The sequence below is a fragment of the Sturnira hondurensis genome, unplaced genomic scaffold (genome assembly GCF_014824575.4).
Source record: "Sturnira hondurensis isolate 20B ecotype Veracruz unplaced genomic scaffold, ASM1482457v3 Scaffold0022179, whole genome shotgun sequence".
Lineage (NCBI taxonomy): Eukaryota > Metazoa > Chordata > Mammalia > Chiroptera > Phyllostomidae > Sturnira > Sturnira hondurensis.
The window spans coordinates 1,175,936-1,202,916 of NW_028094810.1; the positions used below are offsets into that span (position 1 = coordinate 1,175,936).

At 63.0% G+C, this 26,981-nt stretch overlaps 2 protein-coding genes across 2 annotated transcripts in view; one reads left to right on the top strand and one right to left on the bottom strand.

Moving 5' to 3' along the window:
* The window catches only part of CACNA1H (calcium voltage-gated channel subunit alpha1 H), a 64,503-nt gene extending 43,142 nt beyond the window's left edge, over nucleotides 1–21,361 (top strand). The window contains exons 9-34 of the mRNA XM_037034487.1: nucleotides 1,023–1,812; nucleotides 2,953–3,395; nucleotides 4,902–5,053; nucleotides 5,807–5,992; nucleotides 6,625–6,742; nucleotides 7,017–7,172; nucleotides 7,400–7,490; nucleotides 7,621–7,829; nucleotides 9,037–9,447; nucleotides 9,935–10,035; nucleotides 10,209–10,332; nucleotides 10,412–10,480; nucleotides 10,637–10,821; nucleotides 11,010–11,136; nucleotides 11,319–11,444; nucleotides 11,699–11,788; nucleotides 12,028–12,220; nucleotides 14,012–14,163; nucleotides 15,028–15,137; nucleotides 15,396–15,529; nucleotides 15,709–15,779; nucleotides 17,017–17,095; nucleotides 18,085–18,206; nucleotides 18,281–18,722; nucleotides 18,847–19,007; nucleotides 19,578–21,361. Coding sequence (XP_036890382.1) covers nucleotides 1,023–1,812; nucleotides 2,953–3,395; nucleotides 4,902–5,053; nucleotides 5,807–5,992; nucleotides 6,625–6,742; nucleotides 7,017–7,172; nucleotides 7,400–7,490; nucleotides 7,621–7,829; nucleotides 9,037–9,447; nucleotides 9,935–10,035; nucleotides 10,209–10,332; nucleotides 10,412–10,480; nucleotides 10,637–10,821; nucleotides 11,010–11,136; nucleotides 11,319–11,444; nucleotides 11,699–11,788; nucleotides 12,028–12,220; nucleotides 14,012–14,163; nucleotides 15,028–15,137; nucleotides 15,396–15,529; nucleotides 15,709–15,779; nucleotides 17,017–17,095; nucleotides 18,085–18,206; nucleotides 18,281–18,722; nucleotides 18,847–19,007; nucleotides 19,578–20,546 — 5,811 coding nt within the window. The 3' untranslated portion in view covers nucleotides 20,547–21,361. The remainder of the gene's footprint in view (nucleotides 1–1,022; nucleotides 1,813–2,952; nucleotides 3,396–4,901; nucleotides 5,054–5,806; nucleotides 5,993–6,624; nucleotides 6,743–7,016; nucleotides 7,173–7,399; nucleotides 7,491–7,620; nucleotides 7,830–9,036; nucleotides 9,448–9,934; nucleotides 10,036–10,208; nucleotides 10,333–10,411; nucleotides 10,481–10,636; nucleotides 10,822–11,009; nucleotides 11,137–11,318; nucleotides 11,445–11,698; nucleotides 11,789–12,027; nucleotides 12,221–14,011; nucleotides 14,164–15,027; nucleotides 15,138–15,395; nucleotides 15,530–15,708; nucleotides 15,780–17,016; nucleotides 17,096–18,084; nucleotides 18,207–18,280; nucleotides 18,723–18,846; nucleotides 19,008–19,577) is intronic.
* Nucleotides 21,362–24,369: 3,008 nt separating this feature from the next.
* On the bottom strand, nucleotides 24,370–25,998 carry LOC118978859 (tryptase beta-2-like). Its single transcript, XM_037034618.1, has 5 exons — nucleotides 25,817–25,998; nucleotides 25,499–25,670; nucleotides 25,127–25,392; nucleotides 24,807–24,970; nucleotides 24,370–24,721 (listed from the first exon to the last, which is right to left on the bottom strand). Exons 1-5 carry the CDS (start codon nucleotides 25,875–25,877, stop codon nucleotides 24,557–24,559), a joined length of 828 nt encoding a protein of 275 aa, XP_036890513.1. The 5' UTR covers nucleotides 25,878–25,998; the 3' UTR covers nucleotides 24,370–24,556.
* Nucleotides 25,999–26,981: the final 983 nt, after the last annotated feature.

Here is a 26,981-nt window from a genome sequence, read left to right on the forward strand (position 1 = left end):
CCAGGGCCGCGGGCGCTGGTGGGTGGAGGTGCCTGAGCTGCGACAGTTGATCTTAGACCCACAAGCTCCTGGGTGGATGTTGTCCTGGTCCCCAGGGCCCATCCGTGGGCCTGCTTGTGCCCCCAGCTCCTGCCATCCCAGCTTTTACTCGCCCTCAGAGGCCCTGGCTTTGGCTGAGACCCAGGGCTGCCCTTGGGCTGCTGGGCAGACAGGTGGGGCCCGTGATGGGACTTCCATGCAGTCCTCAGTGGGAGGGACGAGGAAGGTATGGGAGGACAGGAGCCAGAGTGGGTGGTAGGTGAGCACGCACTTCCAGGGGGCTTCAGACCCCAGGCCCTCCCAGGTCCAGATCCTGCCTGGAAGTTGCAGGAGAGTCGGGACTCTGCACACGACCCCCCAGGAGCAGCCCTCCCCAGTGCGCGTGGCCCCAGGTGTGTCCCTCGCTTGATGCAGCCAGGGTCAGTGAGCACCCAGCAGTACACAGGACAGGCAGACAGCTGTCTTGTCTCAGAGGGTCCTCACGAGCAGAGGACAGTTTCCCATGGTGGCCCGGTCACAGAGGAAGGCCTGACTGGAAAGGGCAGGATGGCCATAATTGAGAGGGTCTCATCAAGGACAGACCTGAGAAGGAGGGGGCAAGCCTCACAGATGACGGGAAGGAGGGTTTCCCCGTGTGTCCTCCATCTGTCCCCAAATAGATGAGAAGCACCTACTAGGTACCACCTGTGCCAGAAGCTGGGCTCAGCATCAAATTAGCAGGGGTCCCACCCATCATGGGGCGCTCCCGCTGGCCACACTCAAAGTCATACCCTTGGCCCCCGGAATGGGTGGCACACAGTAGGGCTCAGTGTTTCTCTCATCAGGGACTCAGTCACTGTTGTTTAGACACCACAGCCACTGCCCCGGCCTCTGGGGCAGATGGGTCTCCGTGTCCCCTCTTCCCCAGTTCCCTGGGGCACACAGCCTGGTGAGCGAGGCCCGGACAGGCTGTTGGAAGGCTCAACACCGCCCGCCCGCCACAGGTGGGCTCCTTCTTCATGATCAACCTGTGCCTGGTGGTGATCGCCACGCAGTTCTCGGAGACGAAGCAGCGGGAGAACCAGCTGATGCGGGAGCAGCGCGCCCGCTACCTGTCCGACGACAGCACACTGGCCAGCTTCTCTGAGCCGGGCAGCTGCTACGAGGAGTTGCTCAAGTACGTGGGCCACGTCTGCCGCAAAGTCAAGCGGCGTGGCCTGCGCCTCTGTGCGCGCTGGCAGAGCCGCTGGTGCAAGAAGGTGGACCCCAGCAGTGCCCTGCACGGCCAGGGCCCCGGGCACCGGCCACGGCGGGCAGACAGGCATGCAGCCTCCATTCATCATCTGGTCTACCACCACCACCACCACCACCACCACCACTACCACTTTGGCCACAGCAGCCCCCGGCGGCCCGGCCCCGAAGCAGGCGCTGGAGACTCGAGGCTGGTGCGGGCCCGGGCGCCGCCCTCGCCACCCTTGGCCAGCCCCGGACCCCTGGACGCCGAGTCGGTGCACAGCGTGTACCACGCAGACTGCCACGTTGAGGGGCCCCCGGGGAGGTCCCAGGGGGTGCAAGCTACAGCCACCGCCACGGGCCTCAAGCTGGCCGTGGGCCTGGGCACCATGAATTACCCCACCATCCTGCCTTCAGCAGCTGGTGGTGGCAAAGGTGGTGCCAGCCCCGGGCCCAAGGGAAAGCGGGCCAGCAGGCCACCAGGAGCTGGAGGGCACAGCTCCCTCAGCCTGAGCAGCCACGACCCCTATGAGAAGATCCAGCATTTGGTTGGGGAATATGGTAAGGACCCCAACTTCGCCCTGCTGGGATTGGGATGGGACCCAGGCACGTTGTCCCCACCTGCGCGCCTTCCCGGGGGCCCTGCTCTTTTTTCTTTTCACCTTGGAAGAGTGGGGGGGCCTTGGGTACCTCACACTCTGACTCAGCAGGGAGGGGACAGAATTGGGTACCCCTTCTATTCACCCTGTGGTAGCCCCGAACAACCATTGGCTTAGTGGACCGTGAGCGTTGCCTCATGGATGTGAGAATTCTGAAGCTGGCAGAGTATTGCCCCCACTTGGCCCTGAGGGGGGTCGTCTGTGTTCATGGCCTGGACCTTCTCCTCAGGAGGTGCAGAGACTGAGGCAGGGGGATGGGGAGGAGTCAAGGTTACAATGCCTTCAAGGGTTGGGGAGGGGGCCGGTTGCCCCTCACCATTCCCCCACCCCGGGGCCTCTGCTTCAGCCCTCTCAGACTCGTGGTTGAAGGAGAGACATGGGGCCCTGTGCAGGTTGTAAGGCCCCCCCAAGTGGTGTATGCAAGTGTCCAGACCACAGTGCCCCTGGGACAGATGGGGTATGTGCTGGGGCCATCGTCCTCATGCCCCGTGCCCAGGGTGTGAGGGGCCCTGGCCATGTGGGCCCCTGAGTACCAGTGAATCTAAGCTGCAGCTTCAGATGCATAGGGTGCCCGGGCCCCAGGAACTGAGTGTGAGGATACAGAGCACAGCGCTCCTCGGCCACTCCCACGCCTGATCCGTGGTAGGGTGGTGATGGGTGGCACGTGTCAGGTTACATGCAGCATTGAAGTTAATTTCACCTACTTAACATGGCTGCTAGAAAGTAGCTCATGTCACCTTTTGGGATGGTGACATCATAGGACAGATGAGCTACTCTGCTCCTCTGCGTCCCTGCCCCTGTATGTGAGTGGAGCACACCTATACAGGGTGTGCACCAGTGTGCCCAGGTGTGTCCCCGGGTGTGCACATGCATGGCTGGATGTGCATGTGAGTGTGTCCAGGGGTGTGTATGACCCCAGGTATGAGTGTGCCCAGGTGTGCACTGTTCACCCTGCACCACCCTCCATGTGGGCACGGGTCCCAGGCACTCACAGGTGTGACTGCTGAGTGGCCTGATCCTGCCTGTGCCCTTCGCCACTTAGGACTGGGCCGGGCCCCCAGCCACCTGTCGGGCCTGAGTGTGCCCTGCCCCCTGCCCAGCCCTCAGTCGGGCACGCTGACCTGCGAACTGAAGGACTGTCCGTACTGCGCCGGTGCCCTGGGAGACCCCGAGTGGGAGTTCAGCGACTCCGAGAGCGCAGGCTCCGAAGGCAACGCGGTCTACGAGTTCACGCAGGACCTGCGGCACGGGGACCGCCGCGACCCCATGCAGCTGACCCCGGCGGCAGACACACCGGGCCAGGGCACTGTGCGGAGGCGGGCACAGACGCAAGTGGCCACTGGCCAGCGAAGCGGGCTCATCCGCGGGTGGGCTGCCGTCAGCGGCAAGCTGCGCCGGATCGTGGACAGCAAGTACTTCAACCGCGGCATCATGGCGGCCATCCTCACCAACACGCTGAGCATGGGCATCGAGTACCATGAGCAGGTGGGTGGGCGCAGGGACACTCGCCTTCTGTGTGAGTCGGGACCGTCGTCGAGGCCCCTGGGGAGCACGTTCCTTGTGCGTCTCCAGGTTTCAGCCTCTCGGGGACCCGCAGGGGGGTCGTGGGGACTGGGCAGCAGGTGATGTTGGAGCCAGGTGATTTTTGTCAGTTACTCAACAAATGCTCGTCTTTCCTCCTTGGGCGGGGTCTCTGCTGAGTGTCGAACATGGAGACACCACAGCTCCTGCCACGAGGTTCTCTCCATCTGGGGATGAGGGTTGAGACCATCAAAGACCCAGAGGCAGCCAGGGGGCTGAGGGTGTTCACCAGGTCATTTGGTAGCTCTTCTCAGGAGGGGAACCCCAGACCCGTTCTTGCAGAGAGAGGCGCCCTTGCCTGAGCCAGACCTCCTGGCAGCACCTGCTGGGGAGCCCCTTGGTGGCCAGAAGAGGTGGTGGTGTAGAATGGCCCTGGGAGGAACACCAGCATGGTGCCCAGCCCCCACCCCTGGACGCTGTGCCCAAAGTGCCAGCCCTGGACAGGACCACACCTGCAGGGGGCGGCTGAGTCTGGCAAGGGGGTGGTATCCTCTCGGGACCAAGGCCCATTCACTTTTAACGACCAAATGAACTTCCCACCTCCTACCTGTCAGTCTAGACGTTCAGGTCAGTGAAGCCATTTTCTTTCATCCCGGAGCAGTTTAGGAGAAATTAAGCAGTCTCAGCCGAAGGCAGGCCCTGCGTGGGAGGTTCTTTTTTTGAGGGGGAGACCCAGGGCAGGGACAGCAGCTGACCTCAAGAGACCCCTGGTATGGAAGACCCCTGTGCCACATGGCACACACACAGGCGCACACATGCACACAGTCCGTGTCCCTACTGCCATGCAGGCACATAGTCATACCTGTCCACACATATACATACATAAGGTTCGTGTGGGCAGGTGTGGGCATGTGTACAGACACATGGGTGGCCATGTGCGTGTCTACCACATGCAGTATGCTTGCAGGCAGCACGCACACAGGTCACACTGGCGCACACACAGAGGCATGTGTATGTGAGCACATGCAGGCAGATTAGAATGTCCCCGGTGAGGATGGGCCTCTGGGGCCTTCTGGCAAGGAAGGGTAAGGTCTCCAGAGACCGGAGCGGCTTTCGGAGGTACCACCCTTGATGTCTGTGCCCCCAGCACCCCCATCCTGACCCCCAGCACAGGCACTCTAGGCCCTGTCCCCATGGCCTGTCCTTCAGGGCCCAGGGGGTCTCTAGGGCCCCAGTTCTCACATGGGCCTGGGCAAGCCAGGGACAGCGATGGTAGGGGGCCGATGGGCCAGGGTCCTGCTGGAAGGGACACCCCTGGGGCCTAGCTTCCTTCTTCAGACAGCAGCCAGTTAGGTTCTCGAGGTGCCTGCTGCAGTCTCTGGGCCTTTGGCTCGTTGACGCCGCCGTCCCTGCTCCCCATAAGTGGGGACAGCGACGCTTCTCCCCCGGTGGTTCCTCTGCTGCCCACAGCCCGATGAGCTGACCAATGCCCTGGAGATCAGCAACATCGTGTTCACCAGCATGTTCGCCCTGGAGATGCTGCTGAAGCTGCTGGCCTGCGGCCCGCTGGGCTACATCCGGAATCCTTACAACATTTTTGACAGCATCATTGTGGTCATCAGGTAGGTTCCTCCTCCCACTCTGGCCATTAGGTCCTGAGAGGCCTGAGTGTCTGGGAGCAGAGCCCCCAGCAGAGGGAGAGGCACTGCCGGCCCGTCTTCTGGCGGGTGGCAGAGCTGGGAGTCCAGTCGAGCTCCCGCCCAGGGACCGAGTCCCTCCTGGCAGGCACTGTGGGGCAGGCCCAGTTGGGCCAGCTGCAGGTGTCTAGAATCTATTGGAGCTGTTTCCTGCAGGAATAGAGTAGATGTTCAGTGGCCTGTCAACCTCCTGGCTGGCCTCTGCTTACGCCTCGGCCCTTGCAAGGAATGCCAGCTCACCTCCAGGGTGACTGTTGCAGCAAAATCCGTATAGAAAGGAGCAGGCAAATCTGGGAGAAGTGCCTTCTCCAGGAGGATGTGGGGCCCTTGGGAGTCAGAGGCCCTGGCCTGGCAGGGAGGGGTTTGAGCAAGAATGGACGAGCCAGGCATGGCTGTGAAAGGTGCAGGACAGGGAAGCTCTCAACCGAGAAGCTTCTGTTGGGGCCAAAGCCAGGGATGGCGGCTGGTTATGTGGCTTTGGAGATGTTGCTGCAGTTCCTCAGCCCCCTGGGTGCCCTGATGCAGCCAGACCTGCTGCTCATGATGGGGTTGAGTGTAGGCCACAGTGGCTCCCAGGCTGGCATTCCTGCTTCCAGGAAGAGGAAATTCAGAGTCAGGGTGGGTGCGGAGAACCGCAGCCAGAGGACAGCACCTCCTGACCCTTGGCCTGGCCCACAGTGTCTGGGAGATCATTGGGCAGGCGGATGGTGGCCTGTCGGTGCTGCGGACCTTCCGGCTGCTGCGGGTGCTGAAGCTGGTGCGCTTCATGCCCGCACTGCGGCGCCAGCTGGTGGTGCTCATGAAGACCATGGACAACGTGGCCACCTTCTGCATGCTGCTCATGCTCTTCATCTTCATCTTCAGGTGGGCCCTGCCCCCCGCAGAGGAGGACCCCTTCCCACTATGCTGGCTTTGGGGCCCTGGGCCATAGGGGCAGCCAGGAGCCTCAGAGGTTCCACAGGGGCTCAGTAGCTGGTTCCTTCATCCTAACAGAACTGAGTGGGTGCTTCCATATGCAGGCTTGAGGCATGTGGGGCCCCCGGTTGGGCTGTGCTCTCATGGACTCACTCTCAGTGGGGGGGCAGGGGGTGCCTCTGGATGGGTAGGTTGGGGACTGAGTAGAGGATTGGAGAGCGGGTGGGGACAGCCAGGCTGAAGTGCATCTGCTGAGCACCTGCTGTGCCAGCCTGGCCGTGACTTGGGCCTGTGAAAGGCTGGGGTGGAGGGCAGCCCAGGCAGGCTGAGTGAGACAGGCGTCCCAGGTCCCAGCCACTGCTTGCAGCCAGAATGGCCTCTGGTTGTGTCTGCCTCCCCTGGCCTTGGTCCTCCCACCATGGATGTGGGTGTACCGGGCGTCCAGCGGAGAGGAGCACAGAGGGGCAGCTGCTCGGTGTGCAGGTGGCCAGGCGGTGACCAGGCAGTGACCTGCCGCACTGCCCTGTGTCCCTTCCCTCCCTTCTCTCCCCACTCACCACACCCCTGCCTCTCACCCTCAGCATCCTGGGCATGCACCTCTTTGGCTGCAAGTTCAGCCTGAAGACAGACACCGGAGACACGGTCCCTGATAGAAAGAACTTTGACTCTTTGCTGTGGGCCATTGTCACTGTGTTCCAGGTAAAGCATGGGTGGGGACTCTTCCCTGAAATAAATGTGGCCAGAGGAGAGCCACAGCCTGCTCGAGTGCGTGACTTGGGCTGTGCGAGGCTGGAGCCACAGTAGGGACAGTGACCCCCCGCCCCGGGGGGTGGGCGTGTGTACTCGCCGGTGCAGAGCTTGTCCCAAGGCGTTGACAGCGTGTCCAAGGTGGGGTTAACCCCACAACCCCTCCCCTCCCCACCATGTCATCCCGGCCTCGGGTCTGGGGTCCCACACTGCCCTTCTCCTCCAGATCCTCACCCAGGAAGACTGGAACGTCGTCCTCTACAACGGCATGGCCTCCACCTCCTCCTGGGCTGCCCTCTACTTCGTGGCCCTGATGACCTTCGGCAACTATGTGCTCTTCAACCTGCTGGTGGCCATCCTGGTGGAGGGCTTCCAGGCAGAGGTGAGGGGGACTTCCAGGCGGCGGGACCCCAGCACATTAGGTGGGACTTGTGCACAGACTGACGTGGAGAGACTCCGTCCTCCTCTCACTTTACCTGCCGGGCCTCTTGGCACACCCAGCTCCACCCCTCCGGCCTCCCTGTGGGGACCTGCCCAAGGGGGTGCTTGGCACAGGTGGCTGCCACCCAAGGGGAACCTCACACATGCCTTTTGCTCTGTGGGTCACAGGGAGACGCCAACAGATCTGATACAGATGAAGACAAGACATCCACCCACTTGGAAGAAGATTTCGACAAGTTCAGAGACCGCAGGGCCTCAGGTGCGTAAGGGGATGGTAGAGCAACCCCTGCCCTGGCCTGGTGGAGAGGGGACCTCCGTGGGTGAATCCTGTGTGGGCAGATTCCCCTTCCCAAGAGCCCTGTGGGCACGGGTGGCCCCTTCTCCTCCAGAAGTGAAGATGTACTCCCTGGCCATGACTCCCAATGGGCACCTGGAGGGCCAAGGCAGCCTGCCCCCTCCTGTCATTATGCACACGGCAGCAACGCCCATGCCCACCCCCAAGAGCTCCCCCAACCTGGACACAGCCCATAGTCTGCGGGACTCACGGCGTGGCAGCAACAGCTCCATGGACCCCCAGCTGGGGGACCAGAAGTCTCTGGTAGGTACTGTCTCCTGCTCCAGCCTCAGGACACCTTCAGGCTCCATGCACCCAGCTCCTTAAGGCCTTCCCCAAAGATGAGGGAGGGCCCCACGCCCCCTGCGTCTGCCCCTGCCCCCCCCTCACACTTCTTCCTGAGCCCCTGGCCCTTTGCTCTCCGGGAACAGAGCAGGAGTCACTGTGTTTGTGGGAGGGGTGGAGAGACCAGATGCTGAGATGTGTGTTTGATCTGTTTTCTCTGGGAAAATGTTAGGCGGAAGTTTATCTTCCAGGTTTAACAAAAGGTAGAAGGTGACAGAGCGTGATCAGAAGTAAAAACAGGAAAGAGGTGGCAAAAAAAGCATAAAAACAGCACTTGAATCGTGACAGAGGCCCGGGGAAGGGCTCCCCGAGTCAGGACCAGCAGTGTCCCGTGGGCACTTTCCGCACAAGCCAGGAAGTGCCATCCCCAGGGACATAGCCACCGTGGCTTTTCAGAAGGGCCCAGGAGGGGTGGGCAGAGCCAGCCGCGCTGACAAGAGGAGGGGTGTGGGGCGAGGCACGGAGGAAACCCTCCTGCAGGTAACAGGAAGGGCTGCGATGGCGAGCCCGGGGTGGGCTCGGAGCCTTGGCCACGAGGCGTGTTGCTGCCCTGAGGGAGGTGCGCAGGCACGGCGTAGCAGGGTGAAGGCAGCGCGTGCCAGGTGACAGGAACACGGACAGAGAGGGCAGGCGCCGCAGCAGGGTGCGTCCCTCGACTGGTGTTGATTTCCCTTGTAAGAGTGGCTGAACTTCTTTTCACAAGGCCATAGTCTGCCAATTAAAAACTGATTTGGGGCCCACCCCAGAGAGCAAGGTCAGCTGTGGCGGTGTCTGAGGACGGCCAGCGGCTGGTCCTGGGCTGGCTGATGGCCTGCCCCTGCCCTCCAGGAAGCCTGCCCAGTAACGCTTGCCGGCTGCATCTCCTGCTCACTGTCCACCTGCTCTGCAGCTCCAGCTCGGGCATCCCCCTGGAATCGCTCTTTGCTGGCCTCTCCCTAGCAGGGTGGTCTGCACTCACAAATCCCACTCATGGGTGTTAGTGCTGGTGGTGGCCCACGTATAAATCCCACCTATGGGGTGCCCTGATGGAAAAGGCCCCTATGGCTGGGTGCCCTGGATCCTGGGGTGTTTAGGGGTACTTGGGGACTGGACCCCCTCTTTCCTTCCCCTTCCCCTTCCCCTGCAGCCCAGCCTCCGCAGCTCACCCTGTACCCACTGGGGCCCCAACAGCGCCTGGAGCAGCCGGCGCTCAAGCTGGAACAGCCTGGGTCGTGCACCCAGCCTCAAGCGCCGGAGCCAGTGTGGGGAGCGGGAGTCCCTGCTGTCTGGCGAGGGCAAGGGCAGCACGGACGAGGAGGCCGAGGACGGGCGGCCCAGGGTGGGGGCCTCGCCCTGCTCACGCACCACCCCGCTGCGGCGTGCTGAGTCCCCGGACCACCGCGGCACTCAGGACGTGCCGCCCCTGCGGCCCGCCACTCTGCTGCCCACCAAGCTCCATGACTGCAATGGGCAGATGCTGGCCCTGCCCAGCGAGTTCTTCCTGCGAATAGACAGTCACAAGGAGGACCTGGCCGACTTTGACGATGACGTGGAGGATGTGAGTGCGCTGGTTCCCAGAGCAGACCCTGCACATCGTGCATGGGGGGCGATCTCAAGAGAAAGGGGGGAAGTGGACAAGCTGAGCAGGCCTTGACCTAGGCAATGGGCCTCAGTTGATCCCTGGAGAGCAGGAATGGGATTGGCCCCAGGGCCGGCCCCACCTCTAGCTAAGGGCAGTTCTGAGTCCTGAGTGTTCAGCCACAGGTGGGCCTCAAGGGGGAGGAGAGGAGGGCAGGGCCACCTTCTCGGGGAGGCACTTACTCCATTCTCCAGGCCAGCTCCACAGGCAGAGGGCTGTCCGGCGTGGGGGTCTCTCTGGGTGGGAATCTGAGAATGTCTGTTCACCTGGCCCCGTGGATGCCAGCATGGGTCACTCGCCCAGTGCCTCTATGAGGAGGATGAGCTGGGGCAACTGGGACCCCAAGGATGGAGGGGCAGGGCTGGGAGAGTCCGGGGTGGGCCTGAGAGTCTGCCCCTTTCCCTAGAGCTGTTGCTCACGCCTGCGCAAGGTGCTGGAGCCCTATAAGCCTCAGTGGTGTCGGAGCCGTGAGTCCTGGGCACTGTACCTTTTCTCCCCACAGAACAGGTAAGCGGTGCCTGGGTGGGAGAAACACTGCCCTTTTCAGTCCTCGAGTGCCCTGGCAGGCAGGGAGCTCCCTGGGCCTCGGGGCCTCCCGCCGGCCCTCTGAGGACTGAGGCGAAGCAGGGGCTTCGGCAGCGCTGCCCCCGACCCCTCACCCAGTACCCTCGGCCTCCCAGGTTCCGTGCCTCCTGCCAGAAAACCATCGCTCATAAGATGTTTGATCACATTGTCCTGGTTTTCATCTTCCTCAACTGTATCACCATTGCCCTGGAGAGGCCGGACATCGACCCAGGGAGCACCGTGAGGCCCCCTTTTCCTTCTGGGGAGGGGCGGGGTCTCCTGGGTGCAGCCAGCCCCTCCCACCACCCTGTCTCTGCAGGAACGCGTCTTCCTCAGCGTCTCTAACTACATCTTCACGGCAATTTTCGTGGCTGAGATGATGGTGAAGGTACCCGCATATCCGGGAGAGACCTGGGGTCTGTCCTCTGGCCTTACACCCCCCACCCCAGGCCACCCAGCAGCTCCCACCTGCTGTGCCCCTGTCCCCTACCCCCTCTGCTGCAGCACCTCAGACCTGGGCTTCTCCTCCTCTGCACCCGCATAGGTGGTGGCCCTAGGCCTGGTCTCAGGTGAACACGCCTACCTGCAGAGCAGCTGGAATGTGCTGGATGGCTTGCTGGTCCTTGTGTCTCTTGTCGACATCATCGTGGCCATGGCCTCTGCTGGCGGTGCCAAGATCCTCGGCATCCTGCGTGTATTACGCCTGTTACGGACGCTCCGGCCTCTGAGGTGGGCAGGGGGCTGGGGGATAGGCCTGGGAGGCCCAGGAGGAAAGCCGGCTGGCCAGAAGGCAGAAACAAATGAGGTGGAGGTGGAGGTGGGGCTGGGACTTGGCAGCATCATTGCATGGGCTGCACCCTCTGCACCGTGGCCGCCCCCTCGGCGTGCCCAACAGCAGGCCCCTCTGCCCTGTGCAGGGTCATCAGCCGCGCTCCTGGCCTCAAGCTGGTGGTGGAGACCCTGATATCATCCCTGAGGCCCATCGGCAATATCGTCCTCATCTGCTGCGCCTTCTTCATCATCTTCGGCATCCTGGGGGTGCAGGTGGGCCCCGCGTGTTCGTGGATGTCCTGTGCGAGAGACAGTGGCCTGTGGTTAACAGCCACTGGGCAGCCCCAGGAAGGCCCGGCCTCGCCCCTCACCCTGCTGCCCAGGAGACCCCTTGTGGGGGCTGGTGGACTGGGGGGCACAGGGTCGATACTCTGGATGACCGCCTGCCCCGTCAGCTCTTCAAGGGCAAGTTCTACTACTGCGAGGGCGCTGATACCAGGAACGTATCTACCAGGGCGGAGTGCCGGGCGGCCCAGTACCGCTGGGTGCGGCGCAAGTACAACTTCGACAACCTGGGCCAGGTGGGCAGGGGGAGGGGGGGGGAGGGCAAAGGAGCATGGCGGGGAGGGAGAAGGAGCAGGGTGGGCAGGGCCAGACTGGGGGTGCCTGAGGTCTGCACCCTGGTGATCATCCATGGCCCCGTCCTAGTCTCCTGACAGAAGAGAAGGGCGGGACCCCAGGGCTCCGGGGTTGGGGGCGGGGCTGTGCGGGAGGCCTGGGGAGTGTCCCAGGCAGCAGGCAGCGAGGGGTAACCACCCTTGCTGTGGCCCCACAGGCGCTGATGTCCCTGTTCGTGCTGTCCTCCAAGGACGGCTGGGTGAACATCATGTATGACGGGCTGGACGCCGTGGGCATAGACCAGCAGGTGCGGACAGGCAGTGGGCAGCCGGGCCCTCCAAGAGGACCCTTTGCGTATTCTCTGGATCATCTTAGAGAACCACCTCCAAGATGCCATCTGTGACCTGAGAACTTTCAGGCAGTTCCATGCCGTGGGGCCCCTTCTCTGGCCCTGCAGGTTGCCGAGTCTCAGGACCGTGGGGGGTGTGGCTGTCCCTGGGCAGGACCCTCCGGCAGTGGGGACCCACACATCCTCGTGTGTTGCAGCCGGTGCCCAACCACAACCCCTGGATGCTGCTCTACTTCATCTCCTTCCTGCTCATTGTCAGTTTCTTCGTGCTCAACATGTTTGTGGGCGTCGTGGTGGAGAATTTCCACAAGTGCCGGCAGCACCAGGAAGCTGAGGAGGCTCGGCGGCGTGAGGAGAAGCGGCAGCGACGCCTGGAACGGAAACGCAGGAGTAAGGCACTCCTGGTGGTGGTGGCGGGTCGGTGCCTGCGCGCCCGTGGTAAGGCAGCGGGCACCCGCCGAGCGACGGGCTTTGAGGCTGGGTCTCGCGCGCACTTGTGGTCAGTGGGCACCCGAAGCCCCCTACCTGGCGTGCTCCCGTCGGCCTCCCAGCCCCGGCTTCACCAAATGGCTCTGCACTCTGCCCACCTTGCCTGGGCCTACATGGTGGCTGGGCCCTCGAGCAGGGGCCAGGCAGGGGAGGGCAGTTGCAGCAAGAGGCAGAGGGGGCCCCTGCCAAGCGGCATAGGAGATGAATGAGACTCCCATTTCTCTCCCCCATCACTGTTGAGGAGGGCTCACCCCATGCGTTCTCATGCCATGGGACGGGAAACAAGCCAAGCTGTCTGAGACAGAGAGAGAGACTTAGGGAGGCCCTACCCAGCTTGGGAGCAAGGAGGGCTTCCTGCAGGAGAGGGCCGCTGAGTGTCCTGCCCACTACGGCCAGCTCAGACCATCTCCTTGTCTTTCCAGGCACTTTGCCCAACCCAGGTACCTGCCCCCCACCCCGCATGCGTAAGCCCCTTGCTTCTGCCAGCCCCTGCATGGGGCTGCAGGCTGGCCTGGCCTCCGCGCCCTGCCACTGCCATGTGGAAGGGTGAACATCACAAGTGGATGCCAGGCCTGCTGGGGTCTGATGCAGGGTGGGCACGGGAGAGCCAGGGTTGGGCACCAGGCACCAGTGGGAGGAGGGATTGTCCACTCACCTGCCTGGTGTCCACGCCGCTGCTTGCAAGCTCATGTGTGATCCTCCACCCAGCTTGTATGCCTGTCTGCGTCCCTGCCCTGCTCTGAGATGCCTGTCATTCCATGGACGCTCTGTGTCTTCAGTGCTGGCTTGGCCCTGCTGGCCACCAGGCCCCTTGGCTGCACGAGCTAAGCCTCCCTCTTTAGTGACTGCATGCCAGACTTAGGAGCATGAGAGTCCCAGGTCAGGGTCAGTCGCATTGGCCCTGCCCTCCCAGGCCCTGGGACAGCCTTAGCTCTCACCCTCTGGCCCACAACAGCGCATGATTCTATGGCTGAGGCAGGTCCTCATGTGCCGTGGTAGCAGCTATGTCCTCACCCAGTGGGAGCTCAGTGGGCACTGATAGGCCCTAAAGAGGTTACTGCAGGGAGAGCATTAAGTGCAGACAGGCCAGTTGGTGAATGCATGACCCCCCAGGTGATAGCCATCAGATGGACCGGAAGCCTGGCAAACCCCACACGAGAGGCAGTGGTCACTGGCCCCTTGGAGGACTAGGACAGGAGGGATTCTGGGCCTGGTGGTCAGAGGATAGCTCGTGCCCAGACTGGGAGATGGTGGGAGGGGAGAAAGATCCCATCTGCCCACCCGTCATCATCTCGGTGTCTCTGGACACTGGTGCCAGCCCAGGAGAGCACCCCAAGTCCCGGGCTTGGGGGCCCCCTGGCAGGGCGGGGTCCAAGCAGGGCCCCAGGGCAGAACCAGATGCAGTCGCAGCTTCTAGGCCCCGTCCTGGTGCTGCCCTGAGGCCAGGGCCCCTGAAGCCAAGGGACCGGGCAGGTGGTCCGCCCCAGAGGCCCACTCAGGCCTCCCGCCCTGCCTTGTCCATTCTGCAGCAGGAGCCAGACTTACAGGGGCCACTTCTTACCCAGAATAGACTCCCCTTCCTGAGAGAGGTCCCCTCCTCCCCCTTCCTAACAGCCCCTCCCACCTGAGCCTGGGCCCCCCCAGCCCCACCCCTATCACCTAGCTCTGGTCACAGGCGCCCTCTCCCTGCAGAGGCCCAGCGCCGGCCCTACTACGCCGACTACTCGCCCACCCGCCGCTCCATCCACTCGCTGTGCACCAGCCACTACCTCGACCTTTTCATCACCTTCATCATCGGGGTCAACGTCATCACCATGTCCATGGAGCACTACAACCAGCCCAAGGTGGGGCTCGGGGTGTGAAGCCCTGCCCACCCTGTCTCCAGGACCAGTGTGGGAGATGAGTCCCGGGAGGGCCATGGGTGAGGTCAGCACCCAGTGGGTGACCTGGATCAGGAGGTGCTACCCTGAGAACCGGGGCAGGGGGATCTTCCATCTGCAGGCCTGGGTGAGCCCTCACTGGGGTTTAGTCCTCCTTTTAAGATCTACTGAAACTCTCAGGACCACCTGACCCAGAGGGCCCTCCCTGCCCGGCGAGTGGCTCCGTCTCGAAACTGGCCGTTGAAGTGTCCATGAGCCCAGCTGCTTGGGCTGTGGATTTCATGGTGCAGGAAAAGCCTGACAGGGCTGACAGGAGACAGGAGGGCAAAAATGTTCAGCTTTTTATTTCACTCCAATTACATCTGCATCGCCATCATTTCATTAAAGAAAGGGAACCCCCCCTGCCCCCCACCCCGGGAAGGGAGGGGTCTCGGGGCATCAGAGCCCTTGAGTCTGAACCTACTCAGCTTTTCAGGAAGCACAAGCCAGCCTGTCCCAGGCTGTGGGTGGGGCCTGGTTAAGGCAGGGCCCGGAGTCTGGCCTCAGAGGGGCAGGTTCCTCTCACCTGAGGGCCGTTCTCTGAGTGCTGCAAGGGCCAGTCCCGGGGATGCCTTCCAGACCTGGTGCAGGCACGCACACGCAGTAAGTGCTCGGCCGTGGGGCCTCAGACAGACCTGTCCTCTGCCTGCAGGCCCTCAGACTGGTGGAGAGAGATGGGGCAGGGTGACCAGGACCCAGGCGGTAGAGGGCCGAGTGCCACAGTTGGGGGAGGAGGAGGAGGGGCAGTCTAGGCAGGGTGGCCTCCACAGCCTGACACTCTGCCCCCAGTCGCTGGACGAGGCCCTCAAATATTGCAACTACGTGTTCACCATTGTGTTCGTCTTTGAGGCTGTGCTGAAGCTGGTGGCATTTGGGTTCCGGAGGTTCTTCAAGGACAGGTATGTGGGGTGGGGCTACCTGGCACCCTGAAGGACCCATGGAGCTCTTGGGGGGAGCAGGTGAGAGCCGCAGCCTTCCTCTCCAGCGGTCCCAGCCTTCTGTCTGCAGAGGTGATCGTGCTGAGCAGAGGTGTGGGGTGCGCCCCGTGGGTGCCACGAGGATGCTCCCAGGGCGATAGGGAGGGGATGCCTCTCGCTCTAAAGGGCTGCGAGTAGGGGAAGGAAGCAGCACGACCCTGAGCCCAGCCGGCCACCCAGGTGGAACCAGCTGGACCTGGCCATCGTGCTGCTGTCCATCATGGGCATCACGCTGGAGGAGATCGAGATGAGCGCGGCCCTGCCCATCAACCCCACCATCATCCGCATCATGCGCGTGCTCCGCATCGCCCGAGGTAGACACCGCAGGGGCCCCGGGACTGCCGTGACCCTCCTCACCAGGCCCCGAGGCCTCAGCGGGGGCTGTGCTGGTGGCAGGACTGGGAGGGACGGGCCGGTCCTGGGGCCCAGCCAGCGGGGGGGTCGGACCGGCCCGGGCCCCCGACCAGCTCTAACACTCAGCTCTTGGCCCTAGTGCTGAAGCTGCTCAAGATGGCCACAGGCATGCGGGCCCTGCTGGACACAGTGGTTCAAGCCCTGCCCCAGGTAGCTGCCCAGCTGCCCCGGGTGGGCACTACAGATGTCACAGAGAGGATGAGGCTGCAGGGAGGGCCTCGTTCGCTGTCGTTCAGTCGGTCGTTCGTGGGGTCATCGGCACTTGTGAAGACCACGTTGATCACCCCTGCCTGTGCAGGGAATAATGGCCGTCCTGGGAGGGAGATGGCCGTCTGCCTTCTGGGCAAGACTGAGAACCACTGCCCGCCTCCCCTGGTCCAGTGCTGGACATGGTGGGATTTGGGCAGAGAGCAAAGAAGGTAGCCAAGGTGGGCTTATCTGAGTTCCAAAGACCCCTCCCAAGGCTCAGGTGTTGGCTGAAGACCTTTTGGAGCTGATTCAGGCCCCGTGTCCTCACTTCCTGTCCACGGTCCCCACCTTGATCCTTTTGTGGCCACTTGAGCTGGAAGAAGCCCTTTGCCTCATCTGGGCAGTATCCAGTTTTCCTGCCAACCCATCCTGTTCAGCCGTGTGTCCATCAGCCCACGGCTCTAACCCTTTCAGCCAGCCACCCACCCATGCGTCTGTCTGTTCGTTTTTTAGCCAGCATTCATGCCACAGCCGCGTGCCCCCCTGACACCACCTACTCACCCGTGTGCCCACCTGTCTGTCCACACCCCCACTGACCACGTGCCCAGCAGCCCTCCGAGTGCACCCTCCCTCCACCAGTCCCACCTCCCCCTTACCAGCATTCCTCAGCCCTATCTGAGTTGCAGTCCCCAAGGTCCTTTGTGCCTGCCCAGTGTCTGGAAGTAACAGGAGGGGAGGGAAGCCTGGGCCGTGGGAGGCATGTGGAGACAAGGCGCCCCGTCTGGAGGGCAGCACCGGGAGGATGGGTCGGCGAGGCTCGTGCTGGAGCCTTTGACACAGAGGTCACTCAGCCTGCAGAGCTTGGCTTTGGCCTTTCTGTGGGGACCCCGGAGGCCGGCCCTGCACAGTCTGTCAAAGCTACCTGGGCCCTGGAGGCAGTGGGGGCCCTGGGTGCAGAGTGGGGGTGAGGGGCTGAGGAGGGACCTTAAACACTTAAGCATAAGCAGAACGAGGAGCCCCCAGGTACCATGGGAGCTCCAGGGCCAGGTGGCAGGGGAGGGTTAAGAACAAAGCTTCAAGGCCAACTCTGGGAACTTGATCTTCTGCCAGGGGTAAGGATGGCTGGGAGGGCACCAGGCGCTGAGTGCGCAGCAGTCAGGATTGAGGCCTGACCTGGTTCTGCTTCTCTCCTGTGTAGGTAGGGAACCTCGGCCTACTTTTCATGCTCCTGTTTTTTATCTATGCTGCCCTGGGAGTGGAGCTGTTCGGGAGGCTCGGTGAGTGTGGTCCGGGAAAGTACAGCCTCACCCACACACACATGGCCTGCAGGCAGCTCGGGACACTGTCCGGGTGTGGCAGGGCCCCCAGCTTCCTCAGCCCTTCACTACCAGAGGCGAATGTGACTGGGCACAGGAGCATCTGCGCACACACACAAGTGTGGAGCCACACCTGTGATGCACACACACACACTGCCAGATGTGCCCGTGGACCCGCGCATGTACTCAGGCCCCAGTGAGGAAGGCGGAGCTGCACACATGGCACACATATGGCCCCAGCATCATGTGGCCTCCAGGGCCAAATGCCGTGACATGTCCTTTTTCATGCTTGCCCAGGATTTCCTTGAGCCAGTTGGGCAGAGAGGGCAGGAGGGGACCCTGTCCGGCAGCCTGGTTCTCACAAGGTGCCCCTCCCTTTCCTGCCAGGTCTTTTGCACACTCGCTGTTACTGAACACTCAGTGGTTCCAGGAGCCACCAGTGAGCCTGCCTGTGAGGGAGGCTGAGGGGGTAGTTTGGGGCCTACCCAGAGGGGTCCCTGGGACCCAACAGCTGATGCCCCAGACCCCAGGCCTGACTCCTGGCCCCTGGCCCAGTCTCATGCCCCGAGGTGGCCCCATCGCTCAGGGTGCACTGACCCAAGAGGGGCCCCGGGGAGCAGTCAGTGCACCTCCTGGGGCTGAGCCAGAGCCAGCTGGCACGGAGGGCTCAGGCTGCCCTATCTAGAAAGCCCTAGGTCTAGAACAAGCAGGGCTTTCAGCAGCCCCCATGCCAAGGAAGAAGCAGCCCGGCCCCCATTTTGAAGAGATGTGCCTCCTGTAGGTGCCTACCTGCCAGGGATGCCCAGGTTAGGCCTCTGCCCGGTGCCGAGGAGTGTGACTACCCTGGGGCAGGGGCAGGGGCAGGGCCCACGGCTCGAGGCAGGGCCTCCCAGGCCCACGTGCACCCTGCCCCCGCAGTGCAGCTGACCGCCAGGGTCTCTGCCTTGCAGAGTGCAGTGAGGACAACCCCTGCGAGGGCCTGAGCAGGCACGCCACCTTCTCCAACTTCGGCATGGCCTTTCTCACGCTGTTCCGTGTGTCCACGGGGGACAACTGGAACGGGATCATGAAGGTAAGAGCCTGAGCCAGGCGGGCGGGGAGGCGCAGTCAGCCTGCACCCCGCTGCAGCCGCCGCTTCGCCCACAGGACACTCTGAGGGAATGTGCGCGTGAGGACAAGCACTGCCTGACCTACCTGCCGGCCATCTCGCCCATCTACTTCGTGACCTTTGTACTGGTGGCCCAGTTTGTGCTGGTCAACGTGGTGGTGGCCGTGCTCATGAAGCACTTGGAGGAGAGCAACAAGGAGGCCCGCGAGGACGCCGAGCTAGACGCTGAGCTGGAGCTGGAGCTGGCCCAGGGGTCCCCCGCTCGTCCCAGGCCCACAGCCCCACAGGGCCCAGGCGCGGGGCCCGATGCTCCCAGCGTCCTGGTTGCGCGAAAGGTGTCCGTGTCCAGGATGCTCTCACTGCCCAATGACAGCTACATGTTCCGGCCCGTGGCACCAGCCTCAGCCCCGCACCCGCACCCGCACCCGCACCCACTGCAGGAGGTGGAAATGGAGACCTACGTGGGCACCACCACCTCTGGTATGGCCCATGGCAGCAGCTGGAGGACTTGGGCGGGTGGGAGGCCGTAGGCAGGAGGACTCGGGCAGGTGGGAGGACGCAGGGCAGGCGACAGCTGCCTGGTTTAGACACCTTCCTGCCCCAGGCTTGGTCACCCTTGAGCACTCACCACCTGTGGAGTCCTGCGCCTCCCTCCAGGTCTCGTCAGCTTCGTCCTCCCCTGCCAGGGGCAGCAACACCCTCCTCACCCTGCCCCCTCGGGGCACCGCTCACTCCCCCAGCTTTAGCCGCCTACTCTGCAGACAGGTAGGAGAAGCGCCCTGCGGGGCCGCAGGGGTTTCCTCTCCCCATTAAAGCTTCAGTGACAGGGACACTGAGGGAAGGGGGTGCTTTGTCACCAGAGCCTGTGATGACAGAGTTCCCAGCCACCAGGAAGGACCCTATCCCCTCCTTGGGCAGCAGTCTTAGTCCTTCACAGCACCCCAGGACCCCTTTCTGTGGGCCTCGCCTACACCCACAGGCCTCTCCTCCCATCCTTGGGGAGCCACACTGGGCTGGTGGTAGGCAAGGTTGCCTCAGCCTCGTCCTGTGCCCAGCAGGGTTTCCAGGCTTCCCTGACTCTCAGGCTCCAGCTCTCCAGTCCTCACGGCCCCTCCCCATCATGACCTGCGTGGATGGTTGGCCCCCACATGCAGGGTAGTCCCCAGGGTGGTGTGGGTGGGGCTGTAGCATCCATACAAGGGGTGCTCAGCCCCACCTCACCCTGGGCCCCACCCTCAGGGGGTTGAGTGCCTATGGGCCCAGGTGGGGAGGGGTCTTTGGCCCCAGCTGCTGGTTGGGCTCTGCCTGGTCTCACCTGACCCTGTGCCCTTGCAGGAGGCCCTGCACACCAATTCCCTGGAAACACAGATTGACAGCCCTGCGGTCTGCAGCCTGAGCTTGGGGGAGCCTGGTGGGAAGACCCCCTCAAGGCATGTGTCCCTGGTGGACTCCCTGCAGTCCCCGCCCCTCTCCCCGGGGCTCACCAATGTCCGTACCCGAAAGCACACTTCTGGACAGTGCTGCATCTCCAGTCAGCCACCAGCCACAGGTGGGGAGGAGACAGAGGCCCCAGACCCAGCCGACGAGGAGGTCTGCCACATCACCAGCTCAGCCCGGAGCCCCTTGCCTGAAGCCCACGGGGTGGTGGGCGGCGACCCGGACCTGCGCGGGCTCTACATTGTGGACACCCAGGGCTTCCTGGACCAGCCCAGCCTGGCAGACCCACGCCGGCAGCGCTCAGTGGAGCCGGGCGGAGGGGACAGCCCCTCAGAGACTGGCGAGGTGAAGGTTCAAGGCTTGGAGGCTGAGCCGGCCCTGGGGGCACGCAGAAAGAAGAAGATGAGCCCCCCTTGCATCTCTGTAGACCCCCCAACGGAGGAGGAGGGTGCAGCCTGGCCCCCTGCAGCGGAGGGCGGCAGTACCACCCTGCGGCGGAGAACCCCATCCTGTGAGCCCGTGGAGGGCGTGGGGGTAGACCCCGCCACCAAGGGGGAGCGGTGGGGCCCGGTTTCCTGTCGTGGGGAGCACCTGACCGTCCCCAGCTTTGCTTCTGAGCCGCTGGCCCCTGGCCCCGGTGGGGACCTGTTCTTGGACAGTGGCCACAGGGTGGGCCAGGGACCCAGAGCTTCCTCAGGGGTCTCATCTCCTGCTGAACCCCACAAAATAGAGTCTCCTGTGCCCTCTATCAACCCCCCAGAGAAGGGGCAGGGGCTATACCTCAAAGTCCCCCAGAGCCCCCCAAAGAAAGCAGGGTCCCCTTCGGCCAGTCCCACAACGGGTGATAGTGTGGACGAGCCTGTGTAGTTGGGGGCATGAAGCCACACAGGCTTGGCACTGGGGTTGGGATGTACTTGTTGGGGTGGTGGCCCCGGCAGGGCCCTGCATGGGCCCCATGTCGTGCCACACCTGGGCCGAGGAGCCAGGAAGGTACCCGCCCAGAGGAGGGGGGGTGCAGATGCTCTTCTGGGCCCAGGGGAACGAGGTTAGCTCCTTGGACTGCGGGCCTCCGCCCACCCATTCAGGTCCGGTTCTCCCAAGTCCCACCGCTGTGGTCTGAGACTGCCGGCATCCCAGGCAGCAGTCCCTGAACGAGAGAGCTGCGTTCATGGGACCAGGACTAGAAAGTGACCAAAAGGAGAAAGGCAGAGGTTGCCCAGCACATCCGCGTCTTCACGTCCCCACTTGTTTTATAGGGAACACACGCTGGGGGCCACTCGTGCCCTCGAGGGTGGCAGCTTGGCCTCTGAGGCCCCGGCAGCCATGCCTCACCACCGCTCACAGCCTGAGCTCCCACCCATTTGTCCCAGCCCTCATCGCTGTCACTCCATCTCCCCTTCCAGGCCCCTCCCCACCGGTCTGTCCAGAAAACACCCATTGACTCTGGCCTCTCTGAAACACCACGTTACCAGGGAGTGGGAGCCATGCAATAAGACCCGCCCCCAGTACCCATGCCTCCCAAGGCCATCCCAGGGTCTGGGAGGAGCCATTCCCACTGAGGTCCCTTTGTTTCATTTTGTTTCTTTTATAAATTCAGGTTAAATGTTGCAATAATCTGATGCAGAAAATTCAGCTCAAAGGGAAGGAGGATGGAGCAAAGCGGAATAAATACTAACTTATTTAAGGAACAAGTTGGATGACAATCAGAATCAGTCCCTCGCGAGTGGGTGGCACAGCTGGGTGATGGCAGCCAGCACAGTGGGGTTGCAGGGCCCCTCCCCAACATCTGCTCCCCCGGTGTCTCGTGGCCTCCCCTCAGGCAGACCCACGTACTGAAAGTTCTCCAGCAGGAAGAGTTGAGCTCGTCATAGCAGCAAGCCCCCGTGGCGTCATTCACATGCTGGAGAAACCATATCTGACCACACGGGAAGTTGTTTTGCCAGAGCTCCCGACAGGGACGAGGGAGGGATCCTCACAGGGAGCTGGGCAGTCAGCCTAGGGCTACGAAGTGCACCCCACTCTAGCAGTCTCCCTGCTCTGAGGTCTTCAACCCCCAGGTGCTGACCCTTGACCTTCCCCTATGCTGGCTCCTCAGGGACCAAGCTTCCCCTGCAGCCCCATGAGCCTCTTGTCCTTGAAACCTGGTCTTGGATTTCTCAGGAGAGTCCTGCCTCAAGGCCCGGACTGAGTTCAGCAGAGACGTCTCAAGCCAGCCTCACCAACCTACCCTCCCCACTGTCCCTATTGCCACATCCGTTTCCCTGTCCCGTGTTGCCACCGCAGATGAAACGGACACAGAGCCGTTCAGCTCCAGGCAGCCCTTCCTAATGTCCCTTGTCAGGCCGGGGCCTGATGGCTGCGCTGATTAGAGGCCTGGGTGGGGCCGGGGCTTTCCTGCCTGGCATCTTGCTCAGCTGCAAATCGGAGGCCTGACTTGTAGGTCCCCCTGTGTCCACCACGCCCTCCTAGAGACGGGGAGAGGTTCCCGGGGTTGAGTGAGGGCACGGCTTCTCGGGGTGCAGGCTTGTCTCCCCTCCACGTGCGGCCTGGAACCGTGGTCAAAAGTGCATGTGCCGCGTTTGTCCTAACAGTGAACGGTGACAGTGGCTTTGTCTTGGGGTGTGCACTGGACCCATTGTAGGAACATACCTGGGAGGGTGCCCCTCCAGCAAGAGGAGCAGCCCTTGCTGACCAGCTTGCAGGCATGGGGTTGGAACCCGGGCCAGCCCTTCCCAGGCCCTAGAAGGCTTCATGTCTCCCAGTGTGTGGGCTGGGGCAGTAGGTCTAGAGTAACCCAGGTTCTCTGCCTTATGGACCCCCAGTGCCCGCCCTGGTCCCCACAGGAGAGGATGTCAGGTTCGGTTCACCTAGAGCACTGAAGCCCTTCTCTCCCCACTGGCACCCATCACGTGGCCCCTGGGGGCACCCTCAGGGTTCCAGGCCTGCTGTCACACAAGAAATTCTGAGGACCATCCCTGTGGTCCCATCAGGGACTCTGGGACTGGACTGGCTCCTGCCCATTTTTCAGGAGAACACGGAGGGGCGTGGGGCCCCACACTGCCTCCCTCTCCTGGCCCTGGGGGCATGGGCTGCCTGCAGCCCCATGAACATGGGCCACGTGGGCCCACCCAGGAGGAAACTGGGGGCACAGAGGGAGGGCTGTCCCCTCACAGCCACACTGGCCCAGCAGAAGGCCAGCTTGACCCTGATAAGCCAGCACTCACTTTATCTGTGACTTGCCACAGGCTGAGCTGGCAGAGTTCCTCCAGATCCCGGGACCAGATGAGGGGAGGCTGGGGGTGCCCAGCCTCCTCCCTGCTGGCCTGGTTAGGGGGGCAGGTCTCGGCCCCAGGCCCTGCCCATCTATCTTCCTTCCACACCCACTGGAGGAGCTGGTGGCTTCTTCTCCCTCAGTGTCCTCCAGCACAGTGGGCATTTAGAGCTAAGAGCCAATGTGCTTGTGTGAGGTGAGCCATCCAAGGAGGTGACTCCCCCAGCCACGGTGGCAGCTACGGTGGCAGCCACGGGAGTGGGGGACAGGCGAGAGGGAGGAAGGAGGGAAGGGCCCCGCTCATCTACCCCCTCCACGTTCTAGGGAGGGCCTGCTTTCTGGCCACAGTGAAATGATTACAGATGAAAGGAGAGTGAGGAGGGAAGGCATCTCCCCCATGGCAGTTTCCACAGCAGCGAGGGTTCAGGGTGAGTGGGGGCAGAGGCCCTTCCCACCCGGACCTGCAGTGTCGGCACCAGGGGCAGCAGAGCTGCTGGCTCACAGGGGCTGGTGTGTCTGGGGGGCGGCCTGGGAGGCACGGCAGCCTGACGCAGAAGAGCGACAGGCTCACCAACAGGAGCAGTGGCGGGGAAGCTCGCTCAGTGACCAGAGCCTCCAAGGGGGTGGAAGCGGACGTGGGCCTGCAGGCATCCTCCCCAGTGGTGCAGGTGGACAGTTGTCCCCTTTCCCGCCAAGGGAAGGGCTTCAGTTGTGACGGGGCCGCCCACATCAAAAACCATAGAAATGCTCATTGAAACTGTAATGAGATGCCACCCCCAGCTCGAAGCATGGTGGGTTGGAGAGAGCCTCGGGGCCTGGCCCCTGTGGCTGGGGCGGGGTGCGACACACACCTGGCTTCTCAGAACAGAGGGAGCATGGGGCCCAGGCCTCAGCCCTCAGCCCCCTGGCTGGTACAGCCACAGACATTCTGGCTGTGTGCAGCCACAGGAGAATGTCCCAACACGTGGTCGGTGAATCAGAGGTGTCACAATCAACCCATCCCATAGATGTGAAGAGCAGGCAGATGCACCACAGCCCGCAACTGTGTACGCTTCTTCGGCCTGGGGGGCTGCGGGGGGTGGGGTGGGGGAGGGGGAGGGCTTTGTGTGGCTGGAGGGACACAGGATGTGGAGGGGCCAAGGTGACATGCTATGACCCCATGGCTGGGCACCTTGGCGCCCCAAGAACTGTGTAGTAAACGTTCTGTGTTGCTTTCTGTGCCCTGAATACATGCAGCTACTCAGCACAGAGACACGAGCCTGGGCACCAGGGGCTGGGGAGGGGGCTGTCCCCACACAGTGCCCAGGGCTCAGGGTTCCGGGGACCCACAGTGACAGTGACAGTGGCTGTGCAGGCTCCCCGGCCCCTCCCCCTCAGGGACGCCCACAACCAGGACGATGGCCACAACCACATGCGTTCTCCATGTGCTTTAATGGGGGTCGGTGCCACCACCTGCTCCCTGGGCTGAGGGCGGGGAAGGCGGGGAGATGGGCACAAGGAACAGGGAAGGTGGTGAAGGTGCACCTGGAGGGGCAGGGAGCAGGGGTCTGGGGACAGGAGGGGGCTGGGTCCTCCATGGACCCAGGTGGCAGCCCCAGGGACAGGCTCAGGGCTCCTTGGGGACATACTGGCGGATCCAGTCCAGGTAGTGGGTGACGCGGGTGTAGATGCCGGGCCTGTGGGGCTGGGCACAGCCATCACCCCAGCTGACCACACCTGCCTGCAGCCAGGTGCCATTGACCTTGCAGACCAGGGGCCCTCCAGAGTCGCCCTGGGGAGGAGAGGGGTCAGCTGTGGCTGCACATGCTGGGGGGGGCGGCCCGTGGTTGGGGACTCTGGGGAGGACAGGGGCCCACCTGGCAAGAATCCTTTTTCCTGTTCCCGGCACACATCATGTCCTCATGGACAATCTGGACGTTGTCCCCTGTGTACAGGCCAGTGTGGTATTCCATGTCACACAGGCTGTTTTCCACGATGGGGACCTTTACCTGCTGCAGTGGGTATGGTGGTGGGAGGGGCTCTGGGGGGAGGAGGAGAGCATTCTGCATCAGTGAGGAGGTGATCACTGTCCTCAGGCAGCTGCTGGGCCCCCTCCCCCAAAGGGAACCCCAGAGCTGGGTCGTGGGTGTGAGCAGTCCTCACTTTCCCAAGGCCTCCAGCTGTCCCCGGCACTCACCTTCATTGCCCAGATTGCCCCAGCCTGTCACCCAGCACGAGGTCCCTGGGGGAAAGGTCTCTGAGGCAAGAGGCAGAGTGACCACCTGGACATGGCTGGAGATGCTCACGGGTTCCTCGAGCTCCAGCAGGGCGATGTCCGCCCCGTTCTGCACTGTGTAGTAGTTGGGGTGCGGGATGACCCGGCTGACGGCCAGCAGCCTGTCCTGGTAGTAGAGGTGCTGCTCCCGCAGCTGTACCCTCAGGCCTGTGGGGTCCGGGGTTTCCCTGGAGAGAGGGGACAGCTACTCAGGGGCTGAGCAGCGTCCTGGACCCCTGGGAAGGAGGAGGGAGCCCCACCCTCTCCCACCCACCAGGCCCCAGGGACACTCACGGTCCAACGCAGTGTGCGGCGGTCAGCACCCACTGGGGGTGGATGAGGGAGCCCCCACAGATGTGCATCCAGTACTGGAGTTTGACCCTCAGGCTCACCTGCCAGGGCCATTTGCTCCCAGGGGCCTCCTGCCCCCCGACGATGCCCACTCTCTCCAGGGCCTGGCTCGGGGCTGAGGCAGAAAGCACCCTCAGGACAGGACACAGCGTGGCCCTTGTGCCCACACAAACCTGGGCTTCTGTGAACCCAGCCACCCCTAGTGGGGCCTGGGGTGTGGGGAGAAGGGCAGGGACAGGGCTGGCCCTGGTCAGGACTCACCAGGGGCTGCATGGACCAGGCCCAGCAGGAGGGGCACGGCCAGCGCCAGCAGGTTCAGCATCTGCAAGGAGCAAGGAGGGACTGTAGGGCCCAGCTGGGGTCTGGGTCAGGCTGGGGTCTGCAGGGTGTGGGGTGTGGATGGAGTCGGGGACCCCGGGGTCAGGGGCAGGTCGGCTCAGGCCTGTAGTCTGAGGTCATGCTGAGGCAGATCTGAGGCTCAGCTGCCCTGAGCTCGCCCTGACACCCAGCTGTTGGGGTTTGGCAGGGCCTGCTTACCTCAGCTGCTCCCTGCTGCTATTGCCCAGCCAGCCCTCCCCTCCCCATTTATCCTCGCAGGCCAGGAGGGGGTCAGAGGAGGGGTGTGCAACCCTCCAATCCAGTGTGGAGGAAGTGGGTGATTCAGACAAAGACTTCCATGTGACATATGCCCCCAGTGCCCAACCACTGACCTGGATACCCACATTTCTCATGGGTCCAGATCACCCCAGCCTGTACCCCAACACGGATATACAGCCAAGCAGAGGGCAAGCCACCCCACCAGGTGGGTCCTGGCTCCCTAGGCTCTGGTGGCTGAGAGGCCTAATCCAGCCTGGTTAGGACTGAGAGGAGAGGAGCTCCAGGACCCAGACAGTGCCCCCCGGTGCCCTCTGTGTGCCCGGGCCTCCTGGTCCTGCCGAGGACTAGGAACTGGACATTGAGCATCCCTCTCCCTTTCAGCCAGCTGACCCCTGGCACTGAGAGAGCTCTTCTTCCAGATGCCGGTATTAATTAGACCCCTCTCATCTGCCGGGGCGGTGAGGACTCCCTCAGGAGGCCTTCAGGCATGGCCCCACTCAGGGACGGTGGTGTTGTCCTGACTGTGCAACCAGTCACTCCCACCCCAACCGTCTCCCCACTTCTTTAAGTGGGCCACCCTTAAAGAAGTGTGGCGTGCGGCATGGTGCTCTCGGGTCAGTGACACCATTGTCACTCCTCCCCACATCTTTGTATTCACTAGCAGGGCTCAGTCCTCCCCACCTCACTTCTAGGGAGGGGCTGACACAGTCCCCCTTGTCCACTTCTGGAGGGACAGCACCGAGTGTCCTCACCCTGTTGACCTCACACTGAATGGGAGACCCGATTCCAGGCCCAACCGGGTCCATGGGTTGGGCCATCTGAGCAGCTC

Bases quoted from the DNA above. Each gene is read 5' to 3' on its own strand.
- LOC118978859 (XM_037034618.1), bottom strand. From the start codon at position 25,877: ATGCTGAACCTGCTGGCGCTGGCCGTGCCCCTCCTGCTGGGCCTGGTC. The intron at 25,393-25,498 runs GTGAGTGTCCCT...CCCTCTCTCCAG, and splicing joins GCCGCACACTGCGTTGGACC to GGAAACCCCGGACCCCACAG. The intron at 24,971-25,126 runs GTGAGTGCCGGG...TCCTCCCCCCAG, and splicing joins GGGCAATCTGGGCAATGAAG to AGCCCCTCCCACCACCATAC.